General features: G+C 35.5%; 2 protein-coding genes across 3 annotated transcripts in view; one reads left to right on the plus strand and one right to left on the minus strand.

Moving 5' to 3' along the window:
- LOC115219174 overlaps positions 1–12060 on the minus strand; it is a 170231-nt gene that overhangs the window by 54114 nt on the left and 104057 nt on the right. The window lies entirely within an intron of this gene.
- Positions 1–12060, plus strand: part of LOC118765995 — a 41891-nt gene that overhangs the window by 6677 nt on the left and 23154 nt on the right. For both annotated transcript variants that reach the window (XM_036509003.1, XM_036509004.1), the window contains exon 2: positions 9582–9634. In XM_036509003.1, the coding sequence (XP_036364896.1) occupies positions 9596–9634 (39 nt within the window). In that variant the 5' untranslated portion in view covers positions 9582–9595. The remainder of the gene's footprint in view (positions 1–9581; positions 9635–12060) is intronic.

Below are 12060 nucleotides of genomic sequence, written 5' to 3' on the forward strand. Positions count from 1 at the left end.
GAAACCGATTGGTAAGGTCAGCCGTAATGGATATTTAATCCTGTGCATTTCGGATAATACAGTAGCAGCCATAATATAAGGATTAGTAAGAACAAATGTATTGAAATATTTATTAAAGAAGATTAGCAAAATGTTGAGACTAGATATTTTACGCATATCTAGATACATCTAATATCTATCCTTCATGAAAATTTCAAGTGAATGGAATAAACATTTCGTAAATTACGAGGACATAAACGAATAATCTTCCAAACCGCAATGGCCAAAAGTGTCACTTAGAAAAACAATGAAAAATAGAACAAGAACAAAAAAGAAACCCTTACTATTAATATTTTGTTAACATCCCTTTACTATCAATAACCTCCTGACATCTGTTACCACAGGACTGAATTAATTTCTGGCATAATGAGTGGGTAATATTGTTCCATTCGTTTTTCAATAATTCCTAGAGTTCATCTTGGTTCTTTGGAGTTCTCCTTCGTGCCCCATCTCGTTTTTATAGGGTTGAGATCGGGACTTTGAGGTGACCAGTCCATGAGATCAACCCTTTCATCACTCAAAAAATTTGACTCTCTTCGCAGTGTGACAGGGAGCGTTGTCCTGCACGAAGATAGGAGGTTGAACTGACGAGAATCGGAGATGTAGACGGGCATGCTAAGGATCTGCTTGTAGATTTCAGCATTGACAGTCCATTGTAGGCGAATAAGTGGACCAGGATCAGCAGCAGAGATCACTTCCCATGCCATTACACTGCCTCCTCTATATTTCGCTGTCTTCTTCCCACATGCACGAGATAACCTTTCGCCACTTCTTCGTCGGACATACATCCCGCCTTCGGAACCAATCACATTAAACTGAAATTTATCGTTAAAATGAATCTGCAATCACTGTTCTTCTATATCTTTGATTCTTATTGAAGATCAGAGGTTTCTTTGCCGGTGCGCGAGCAAGCAACCCAGAGCACTGGTCTAGCGCGAAGTCGCGTGGTTTAGTGGTTAGAGTAATCGGCTCACGATCTTAAGGTCGTGAGTTCGATCCCTGACAGCGCGTTATGTCCCCGAGCAACATTATTTCATGTTGCTTTAGTCCACTCAGCTGGCAAGAATGACGTGTATTCAGCTGAATAAAATTACTGCTGTTGTTTGTCAACAAGAACTTCTTCGTTTATGACAACCCTAACCCTAAAACCCTAACCCTAAAACCTTAACCCTAAAACCAGTACAACCGCACGAACGATGTCATAAATAACAGTGACAAACGAAAAATACACCACCGATAGTTGTTGACAAACAACGGCAGTAATTTTATTCAGCTGAATACACGTCATTGATTGGTTGAAATTACCGAAATACGAGAAATTTAATGTGAAATAACTTCGTAAATATAAGTTTTTCTCAAAAATGCTAAGAGTAAAAGATGTTTTATATGACACATTCTATCAGTGTCCGAGATTTGAAAGTGTTTAGTTACAAAAAATTATTTTAAAAATCTGTTGGTCAAAAGGTAAAGATCCTTTCGTCCTATACTATACCACGAGTACGAAAAAAAAAACTGCTTCATTAATTATGACGATGAAAGCTTAAATACAAGACAACATATTTATATAAGAGGGTATATGTGATGTAGAAGCTATTTTTCTGCGGGCATTATCGGCATACATACAAATATATTTCAATAATGATTTCAAATCAAGTTGCAGATCCGATTTGCTGAGTAGTTACTCATTTATCTTTGATAATATTATTGATTTTTGTGTGAGCAGACACACGGCTCTATATTTCTAGAAGAGAGTATTGCGATGTTGTTAGTCTTTGTTCGGGACAAAAGCAATGTAAATGCAGTAAATGGCTTTAACCAAGAATCAAAAGCGGTTTGTGACTGTTCTTCGTTTTCATGCAAGTGAGAGTATTTACTTTATCGAAAGTAAGATGCTTTTCTAGGATCTTTTCAGTTTGAACATAATTTCTAGGTAACTAAAAAATTTTAAACTTCGTATACTGGTAGAATTTGTCTATAAAACATTTTTTCTCTTGGCTTTATTGAGAAAATTCTATAGTTTTTAAGATATTTTTTGTTTTTTTTCTTCAATTTCTGCAATTTCAACCAATCAATGACGTCCATTGAGGTAAAAAACATTCTGTGCCGTATGAATATGTCCCTCGTTTAAGAAACAGATTGGGTTTATTTACATTTGTGAAGAAAAAAAGATACCCTTCTCCCCACCCCTAACCCTAACCCTAAAACAGATTGAAATGCAATAGATCGATACTAGGGTCATAATTATGGGTGGCAATTTCATATGACACCGCTAGAAAAAACTGCCGTTCAAACCGAAAAGATCCCTTTTCTAAGCTAAAAAGTGGAAATGCTTTTCATAAAAAAAAAAAAAAAATGAAGCTTTTAAGAGACGAAATTGAAATAATGGACAATGGAATGCCAGTGAAGAACTGTGGAACATCCAGTGCAACGTTGTTAGACTTAAAGTTGGATTTACCAAATTCTGCCGACTTTGACTTTGTTATCCTTTCGAGGTCGATAAAATAAGTACCAGTTAACTACTGGGGATGGGGGTCAATGTAATCGACTTCCCCTTAGCATGAAAATTGCTGGCCTTGTGTCAAAATTGGAAAGAATTATTAAAGTTGGATTTGCCAAATATTTCTCTTACATTTCTACTTAACATGAATGAGCAAAGCATGCCTATTAACATCTGAATGTCAATAGAAGTTACAATAGTTAACACAAAAAAGCAATTACTTTTATGCAAAAATTATGGCATTCTTTTTTGCCTTCGACTTTGTCCTGGTTGTGGTGGAAGATATGAAGTTCACTGAAGACCTGAATCATGCAGATGGTCACCTAAAGAGGTTTTACCAAAAGAATTTGTTGCTAGAAAATTGTTAACATTGTCATTATTAACATTTTCCAGCATGCAAAATCATGTGTTGGTGAGTATTGAAGTGATGGCATTCACGTTGAATCACAATGAAATTGAGCGAAAAGAAGAAACCAACGAAATATTACTATTCATCGTAATACAATTACATGGTTATTTTAATCGAGTATTATGTAGCTTCATGCTTTTCCTAATGATGGATTTGAAACGGTTAATGAAAGATATTCGATCCGTTTATAATTTGTACTTTAGAAATTCACAAACATTCCATTTAGAAATTCATAAACAAACATTTGCAAAAAAAAAAAAATTCTTTCTTTATCTGGAAAATATCTAAAGTTGACAAGGTAAATTACTTTCACTTTCACGGTCCCCTTGAAACGAAGAAGCGTCAAGTTTGCGCATAAATTTTATAGGAGGTAAACGTGTATTGTATTTTAATGAAAACACAGAATTCTACAAAATAAAGAAAATATCTTAACCTTATCATATCTCGTATTTAACAGTGAGAAAAAAATGTTGGAATTTATCTTTAAATAAATCATAAAAACTCTAAAGAAAAACACCCAAATTTCAGTGGTTTCATTCAAAATCATATTTACTTACCTTTAACTAGTTCTTTTCACACGTAGTTCTACAACTATTCTTAGTCAAAAGTAGTTTGAAAAAGTCAGTAATAAAATGGAGGTTTCTCGCTCTTGAACCTGCTTTTGGTAATAAGTAAACTTCACTTATTTATTATGGTTTCATCAGATAAAATGCAATGGGTAAAACGTTAAATTATATATCCTTTTATAAACTGGTTAAAGGCTCTACCTTTAGAGGTGACATTTGCATGTATTTATTTATTAAAAATAAAAAATAAAACAACGAAATCCAAAGTATGTTTATTGTTCACTTCAGTAAAACAATCTAAATATTTATTATCTTGTCTTTATTGACACAATCTAAATCCTTTTGTCGTTTGAAGCCCTCCCACAAAGCAGACGACTTCAAAACGATTGAAACATCATCTTAGGTCTGCATGCAGAATTAGGTAGGATACACTTATGACATAGATATTTGACAGACCCAAGCTAAATGCTTTTAGGCTAAAACATAATATTTTAACGCCTAATATTATCTGAAAAACTTTGTTCATCTGTCCCAGCTATCTATCTACCAGTCTATACATTTACCAAGGTTCCACGCACATACACACACATATTTATATATGAACAAATTCAGACATAATGCAATCACCCTAAAGCAACAGCAGAACATTTTTTATTCATATCGTTTGAATAAACCGCATTTTACAACTTGTGGCGACAATTCATTAAATCTGAAAACAATGCACACACTATCTACCACCCACCGTGTTCGTATGAAGAGACAAAAAGATTTTGTAGTCGTTCTAAGCATACCCTCACGAAAAGTAATCTGACATTAAAGTGCACCGAAAAGAAAATTATGCATTTCTTGTCATTAACAGCTGAGATTTCATGTATATAAAAAATTGATTTGGGGTTCAAATCTTGCCGAGGATAACTAACGATGTATTTATTGAAGTCTTCACGTTATTACCTTCAAAATTATTCGGCTATCATTTTGTTATTTGCTGTTTCTATTCAACTATTGTTTAACTAATAATGGTTTTCAGATTTAGACACAAGGTTACCAGTTTTAAAAGAAGAGGGTTTAAGTCAATAACATCGACTCTGGTGCTACATTGGTACTTTATTTTATCGACCCCGAAAGGACGAAAGACGAATTGAATTCGACGCCATTTAAAGTCCAGAATGTAAAGTCACAACAAATACCTGTTTCTTTATTACCCACAAGGGGCTAAACATAGAGGGGACAAACAAGGACAGACATAGGTATTAAGTCGATTACATCGACCCCAGTGCGTAACTGGTACTTAATTTATCGACCCCGAACTTTTTTTCCCGATGCTCTAACGATTCCGCCAGCTCGCTGCCTTGGTTACTTAACACATAAATGGTTTCACATTTTGACTTGAAGCCAGATTTTTTTTTTAGGTAGAGAGGGATTTAGTCAATTATATCAACACTGGTGCTCAACTAATACTTAATTTTATCGCCCCGAAAGGCTGAAAGGCAAAGACTACCTAATTGGCATTTGAATTAGAACGTAATGAGTTGGAAGAAATGCTGTTAAGTATTTTGTCCTACGTGTCAGCTTGCCAACAGGGGGCTAAACATTGAGGGGACAAACAAGGACACACAAAGGGATTAAATCAATTACATCGACCCAGTGCATAACTGGTATTTATTTAATCGACCCCAAAAGATGAAAGGCAAAGTCGACCTCGGTGGAATTTGAACTCAGAACGTAATGGCAGACGAAATACCTATTTCTTTACTACCCACAAGGGGCTAAACACAGAGAGGACAAACAAGGACAGACAAACGGATTAAGTCGATTACATCGACCCCAGTGGGTAACTGGTACTTATTTAATCGACCCCGAAAGGATGAAAGGCAAATTCGACCTCGGCGGAATTTGAACTCAGAACGTAGCGGCAGACGAAATACTGCTAAGCACTTCGCCCGGCGTGCTAACGATTCTACCAGCTCGCCACTCTGCTTAACTAACAACGTATTGAGGACTTCGTGTTATTGTTTATCCAAAATAGGCCTCGATTGAACAGAACTACAGGGTGAGGCAGAAAGGTTGCCCCGATTTCAAAAAAGTTTAAAAACATACATATGAAGATGCGTGAAAAAATTTGTATTTCTATGAAGTTCATTAAATGTCATTTTTTCTGTTCTTTTTTTTCTGTAATAGACACCATAGCCTGGAGTGGAGAGCATCGTTTTTTTCATGTATCTTCATATGTTTGTTTTTATTAACCTTTCAGCCGCACCCTGTATATCAACGACACTCCATCCTTAGCGATAGTGTCTGTTTTAGATATCCCTATATAGTGTTGCTAGTCAGGTCAAGCTTCTCATCACAGGCTATTGGTACTATGCAAACCAGTACTACCTGTTCCGTGGTCGAGTGGTCGGCGATTAAACTAGCCCCCGCTCCCTATTTGAATAACTTGTGAGGAGAGTGTCTGGACACACGGCAGGACTAAAAACAAGACCTATCGAAAAACATATGAGCTCCTTGTGGGCCAAAAACCATCCTAGGCAAGACTTCCTTTTGTACCCAACCCCACAAACACCGTTTTTTTTTAAATTTAATTTTTTCCCCCACACAAACCCACGTTTTCGAATATGGAGAATACGAATCTACAAAAAAATTGGCAAAAATCGGCATTTTGAAATTACCGCCCCCACCCTAATTTCTTCATTTTAAACTTTTTTCAGAAATTTCTTTATTTCAAAATATGCGGAAAAATATAGAGATTATGATTCTGAAAAAATTTCCAAAAGTTTTTGTAGTTACGGTTAGGGTTTTAGGGTTTTAGGGTTACGGTTACGGTTAGAGTTAGGGAAAAAAATTGAAAATGAAGAAATTGGAGGGAGGGGGCGCTAAAAATTTCAAAATGCTGATTTTTGGCAATTTTCCGGAATCTCCGTATCCGAAAACGGGGTTTTTTTGGCAAATAATAATAATAATAATAATAATAATAATATAATAATAATAATAATAATAATATAATAAATGCCCTGATGCAGTACCAGGCAGTGGCTCTCGTGGCTTCTGATCTTAACTGATTGGAAGTGTTATCATGTACATTGTTTTGTCTTGGTATAAAAGATGAGCTTCAGCAAATATTCTGCTCAATACCACAGATTTGCTTGTCAGTTGTTTGACTAATCAGTTGAACATGTCCCTTAGTGACTGACGATATGTGCATCTCTGATCACGAGCAGAAGTAGTTGGGGAGCATCATAGCTATGATCTGAGAGGGATTCTTTGGGATTTGAATAATTCACCTCTGGAAACATGGGTGTTTCGTTCAACATACTTAAACAACCCTTATTCAGGGACCTTTTTAACGGGATGGGTTACTCAACCAGAAGAAAATTCTAACTGGGCCCCACCCACCTTCAAGGTCGTGTGCTGTTTATCTTGATATGAGATCATCATGTCGCGCACATAAGGTTGTGATGCATGTGCCTAGAGTACCCTTATCAGACGAGTAGCCATGATGGGCATACTGGGCTTCGTATATTTTACCCCAGTGTCACTTTGATGGCATGCACTGCTCTCTCACTCAATAACAACAACAACAACAACACAACAACAACAACAATAATAGCAATAATAACAATAATAATAATAATAATAATAATAATAATAATAATAATAATAATTTGTGAGAAAATGTTGGGGAGACGGGAGGAAGTCTTTCCCCATCCTATAGGGGAAGGCAATGGCAAACCATCCAATATTCTGCCAAGAAAACTCTGATGGGAGAACTCGCGCGTACTTGGGAAGACGTTTGTTGTCAATTTGATTGTTATATTTCATTAATCTCTGTACTTAGCACCCGAGTACCGCGGTTATCCCAACGAAGCTCTGAGCCTAATACTCGTTAGCTATTTGGATCTCAATGAAGGACTTTCCATTGTTTTCGATGATGATCATTCAGATCAACTGAACAACTTAGTCGTTAAATTAATAGGTAAGTGGCTGAGTATCCCACATTGTTGGGATTTATCCACAGTAATTTAAAAAAGAAATATGTTAAGAATAGTTTATTTTAATAGCATTCTTGGCAATCTTTCGTCGCCTTCTTGGCAATCTTTCGTCTCTAGTAGACCTTTCCGTCGATTTCCGTAAAAAATTTTTTTTTTACATATGGGCTTGCGGGAACTTTTGAAGTAATGAGAGCGAAAGAGACTAAGAGAAAGCGATTGTATGACGAGGGAAGTTCTTTTGAAGTTACCGTGCATGGGAAGCATTGATGTACATGTGTGTGTGTGTGTTTGATGGGGGTGTGGGAGACAGACAGTATGTTGTGTAAGTGAAGTGCTTCTGTTAGTGTGTGTGAAGAGGCAGAGTAATGTGTGAAAGTAAGAGATAACTGAAATTTTTTACTCGGTGTATGTGTATATGTATGTATATTACTTCAAAAGTTCCCGCAAGCCCATATGTAAAAAAAAATAATTTTTACGGAAATCGACGGAAAGGTCTACTAGAGACGAAAGATCGCCGCATTCTTTTCTGTTAGTAAATATGTTTTTATTTACACACACACACACACGACCTCGCTTAGGTCGTGGGAGGGGGAGGTTAAAAAAAAATTTTGTAGTTGCTTATATCCCAGCAATGGACCACGCGTGTGTTACTTCAACATCATCACTCCATTAAATGTGTTTATTGGGAGAAAAATATTCAAAAACATCAATAACATGTAAGAGTGACAAAGAAACAAAGAAGATGGTCGTAATATGTGCTAGAAACAATAGCCAAATCACGGACCCTTTCGTCTGAAAATATTTACAAAAACTTTAAAAAATTTTTACCGAAAAGGCTTCTCTCGTGGTTTTTAAGTGTATAGTACCGAAATAAATGGGGTCAAAACCGGTTTGGAGAGGACAGTGGTGATGGTGGTGATGGGGCACATAAAAAAGTCATAAATTTACAAAAAGGTTTTGCATAGAAAGATGCCCACATCATTTCAAAGGCTGTGGTGAAAAAAGATTGAAAAAATCCCCGTCAAAACGGAGAAAATCGAACTTGTGTGGGCATCCTGATCCGAAACTCTGCCCAATTCTCTACAAATACATTTCAGTTGGTGTACATTCTGATTATATCGAAATTTGTGAAAAGTTTTTCAGTGGGTGGGGAGCAGAGTTTTGGATGATTTACTTGAGCTGACTTTGTTACCTAATAACTTTCAGAAAAATGAGTATGTTTAAATGAATTTTCCTATAAATATTTTTTAAATATGGTGTAGATTATGATTATATCGGAATTTAATGTAAAAAAAAAAAAAAAGGAAGAAATTGGTGGGCATGCACATGTTCATATTGACACACATCACACACACACACACACACATATATATATAAATATATTTCTTTATTGCCCACAAGGGGCTAAACAAAGAGGAGACAAACGAGGACAGACAAAGGGATTAAGTCGATTACATCAACCCCGGTGTGTAACTGGTACTTTATTTATCGACCCCGAAAGGATGAAAGGCAAAGTCGACCTCAGCAGAATTTGAACTCAGAACATAACAGCAGACGAAATACCGCTAAGCGTTTTGCCTGGCGCGCTAACGTTTTTGCCAGTTTGCCGCCTTAACACACACACACACACACACACACAACACACACACACACACACATATATATATATTTATATCTACAAAATAGAACTTGAAATTTAGAAAACATTTATTTGTCAGTATGTATGTGTGCACATCTGCTCATGTACAGAATCTGAAAGATATTTGTAGAAAATTTAATTTTAAAATACTCAATTTTCTGAAAGTTATGAGGAAACAAGGTAGACTTGTGTAAATTATCCAAAATTCCTCAAAAAAGAAAGAAGTTCCACAACAAATTATACCTGTAATCTACACTGTCTGAAATGTTTTGGTGAAAAATTTCATTAAAAAGTATCCATAGCAAAACTGGGAATTAAACCTAACATATTTCAATTGCCACCTTGGGACACACATTGATCATGTTCTGGATGATGTGATGTGTCCTGACTGCTAACCAATGTTATTCATGTCTCTTGACTCTTTTCCTATCTTGTGTTTCAGATTGCAGGAACCTGATGTTTTGGTTTATGGTTCTCGTGGGGGCTAATAGTTTGGTAAGTAGAAAATAAGGCTTAATAACTAAAATTTGACTCCAGAAAAGAAGCAAAAAGCCAAGAAAACTTCAAAGAACAACTGGTCTACTTGTTTTTTTGTTTTATTATTTTACTTGATATCTTAAAGAAAACATGATTTGGTAGATGGAAACTGAAAGAAGCCCGTCGTATATATATATGTGTGTGTGTGTGTGTATATGTTTGTGTGTCTGTGTTTGTTCCCCCCAACATCGCTTGACAACTGATGGTGGTGCGTTTATGTCCCCGTAACTTAACGGTTTTGGCCAAAGAGACCAATAGAATAGGTACTGGGCTTCCTGGGGTTGATTTACTTGACTAAAGGCGGTGTTCCAGCATGGCTACAGTCAAATGACTGAAACAAGTAAAAGAGTACATTGGTTATATTTCTACAATACACAAAATATTTTAACAATTTTGTTTATACAATTCCTAATAATATTTAAAAATATAATAAGACTTTTTAAACAATATAATGGCAATATGGAGGAAGGGTCCACCAGAGTTAAATAGGAATGAACAGAGTCCAAAGGTAAAAAATGGTTGAGAAACACTGCAAATAAAGCACCATTCGTTATGCATTGTCACCTGAGTTTCTTCTTGGTAAACATCCATTGCCCTTTGATAGTCTTTTATAGATGTTCTCATCATTGGATCAACAAAATTTTAAAAATTGGTTCATAGCTTCACAATTACAGAAGTGGCCTAAACTAATATGGGAAACTCACTGATTGGATATCAAACGTGTCCCTGTGGCTTCTCACAAGTGTTGCTGGGTATACTTACTTATGTTCCAGTGGTATGTCTCAGTTGTCGTTTCAGAAATTGTCATGCTATCACTAGAAGATATTATATAACTATTAAATGGGATTTTGCTGTCTTCACTTTCTTCGCAGTATATTCCACATTTTTACGACATTAAACTGCATGTTCACCCTAGTATCATTATATAAAATATATAATATCCATTCTGTGAAATATGCTGTAATTCTTTACCAGTAATGTGTCATGAGTTATTAAATGTTTAATAACTTCTTGTATGTTCATATATTTAATAGCTTTTCATATTATTTATTATATTTAAATAAAATGTGGCACTTTGATCTTATTATTATATTTCCATTCACTTGAAAATTAGCTGTTTGTTTCTAATTGAGATAATTTTATTATTAATAGCAATTCCACTTTTAAATGATAATTACTAAGCAAAAATAGCTTCGTTGTGTTTCATCCTTGTTTCCAGTACCAGATATAGCATCTCTTTACATATAAAATAAATCCATACATTAATATCTTGCAATTCGAATAATGGAAATCTCTAAATGTCTAGAACTCAAAAATATCTATTCGATATAATCTTCCATTTAAATTGTCTATAACTCTAAAATGTTTATCTGATATAGCCTTCTATTAAAAAAAAAATAATAGTTTCTATGTTAAACTGATTTCTGTGAAAGTGATGTTTATATGTAAAATATTTCATCTGATTCTCTTTAATGCAAGAAATGGTTAACATGCAGTTTACTGTCTTAAAAAGTGAAAGTAAACTGTAAGAGAAAGCTGATGTGATGCCAGTGAAATCCCCTAATTTCATTATATTCATGTAATAGGTGCAGTAGTGGCTGTGTGGTATGTAGCTTGCTAATCAACCACTTGGTTCCGGGTTCAGTCCCACTGCGTGGCATCTTGGGTAAGTGTCTTCTACTATAGCCTCGGGCCGACCAAAGCCTTGTGAGTGGATTTGGTAGACGGAAACTGAAAGAAGCCTGTCGTATATATGTATATGTATATATATGTATGTGTATGTGTTTGTGTGTCTGTGTTTGTCTCCCTAGCATTGCTTGACAACCGATGCTGGTGTGTTTACGTCCCCGTCACTTAGCGGTTCGGCAAAAGGGACCCGATAGAATAAGTACTCGGCTTACAAAAGAATAAGTCCCGGGGTCGATTTGCTTGACTAAAGGCGGTGCTCCAGCATGGCCACAGTCAAATGACTGAAACAAGTAAAATAAAATAATAAAAAAATATAACATGAAAGCAACGCTTAAAATGTACACATAACTTTTTCACAGTCTCTAAACCTATTCTGTCATCTATGTTCATGCAGATATAATATTAATAAAGCATCTCTCATTCTGCAGTATCACCTGAATTTCTTCTTAATGAGTATCCACCACCATTCAACAGTTAGTGAATGAATGCTCTCATCGTTGGATCAGCAAAATTTAAAGCATAGTTCACAACTATGCTTTAAATAAGAAACTGAACCATTGGATATCAAATGTATTTCTGTGGCTCCACAGCAGTGTTTGTTGTTAGGTGTACCGCACAGTAGCAATGTATCTCAGCTGGTATTTCAGAAATGCTCATACTATCACTAGAAGATATTATATAACTAGGTGCCTGTG

The sequence above is a fragment of the Octopus sinensis genome, linkage group LG14 (genome assembly GCF_006345805.1).
Source record: "Octopus sinensis linkage group LG14, ASM634580v1, whole genome shotgun sequence".
NCBI classification, from domain to species: domain Eukaryota; kingdom Metazoa; phylum Mollusca; class Cephalopoda; order Octopoda; family Octopodidae; genus Octopus; species Octopus sinensis.